The sequence below is a fragment of the Acanthisitta chloris genome, unplaced genomic scaffold (assembly GCF_000695815.1).
Source record: "Acanthisitta chloris isolate BGI_N310 unplaced genomic scaffold, ASM69581v1 scaffold16022, whole genome shotgun sequence".
NCBI classification, from domain to species: Eukaryota; Metazoa; Chordata; class Aves; order Passeriformes; family Acanthisittidae; genus Acanthisitta; species Acanthisitta chloris.
Window position 1 is genome coordinate 17,437 of NW_008661158.1, and position 429 is coordinate 17,865.

At 54.1% G+C, this 429-nt stretch overlaps 1 protein-coding gene across 1 annotated transcript in view; it reads left to right on the forward strand.

Moving 5' to 3' along the window:
* PUSL1 (pseudouridylate synthase-like 1) overlaps nucleotides 1-109 on the forward strand; it is a gene marked incomplete at both ends in the record, with an annotated part of 16,123 nt that extends 16,014 nt beyond the window's left edge. Inside the window, one exon of the mRNA XM_009070125.1 lies at nucleotides 1-109. This exon is cut by the window's left edge and continues 71 nt beyond it. Within this exon, the coding sequence (XP_009068373.1) occupies nucleotides 1-109 (109 nt within the window).
* Between the last annotated feature and the right edge of the window lie 320 nt (nucleotides 110-429).

Below are 429 nucleotides of genomic sequence, written 5' to 3' on the forward strand. Positions count from 1 at the left end.
CCTTCCGCTCGCTCAACTCCAATACAGCTTTACAGTGTCCAGTCAGAACCATCCTCCAGGTGGACATCCAACCCTCTTCTGGCTTCCTCTCCCACCACTACGAGCACAGGTGAGAGCCCAAAGACTCAGCCAAGCTGCTCTGATCAGCTCCTGCTTGTTTTGCTGAGCAGCTGCTTCCAGCTCAGCTTTGGGAACTGACCTCCTGCTGCTGTGCCTTGGCCTCACATTCCGGTGCTGGTGACAGCTGAGTGACAGCTTGGAAAGGACATTTCTTTCCCTCTCCTCCCCAGTGTCCTCAGGGAGAAAGATGAGCAGGACTGAGGGCAGGGAAAGTGGTGCAGTTGTTTGTCCATTAAGGGCAGGATGTTAGAAACTGCTGCATGGAATCTGGCACAGAGCAATCCCTGTGAGCTGCTTCCAGCACTTACA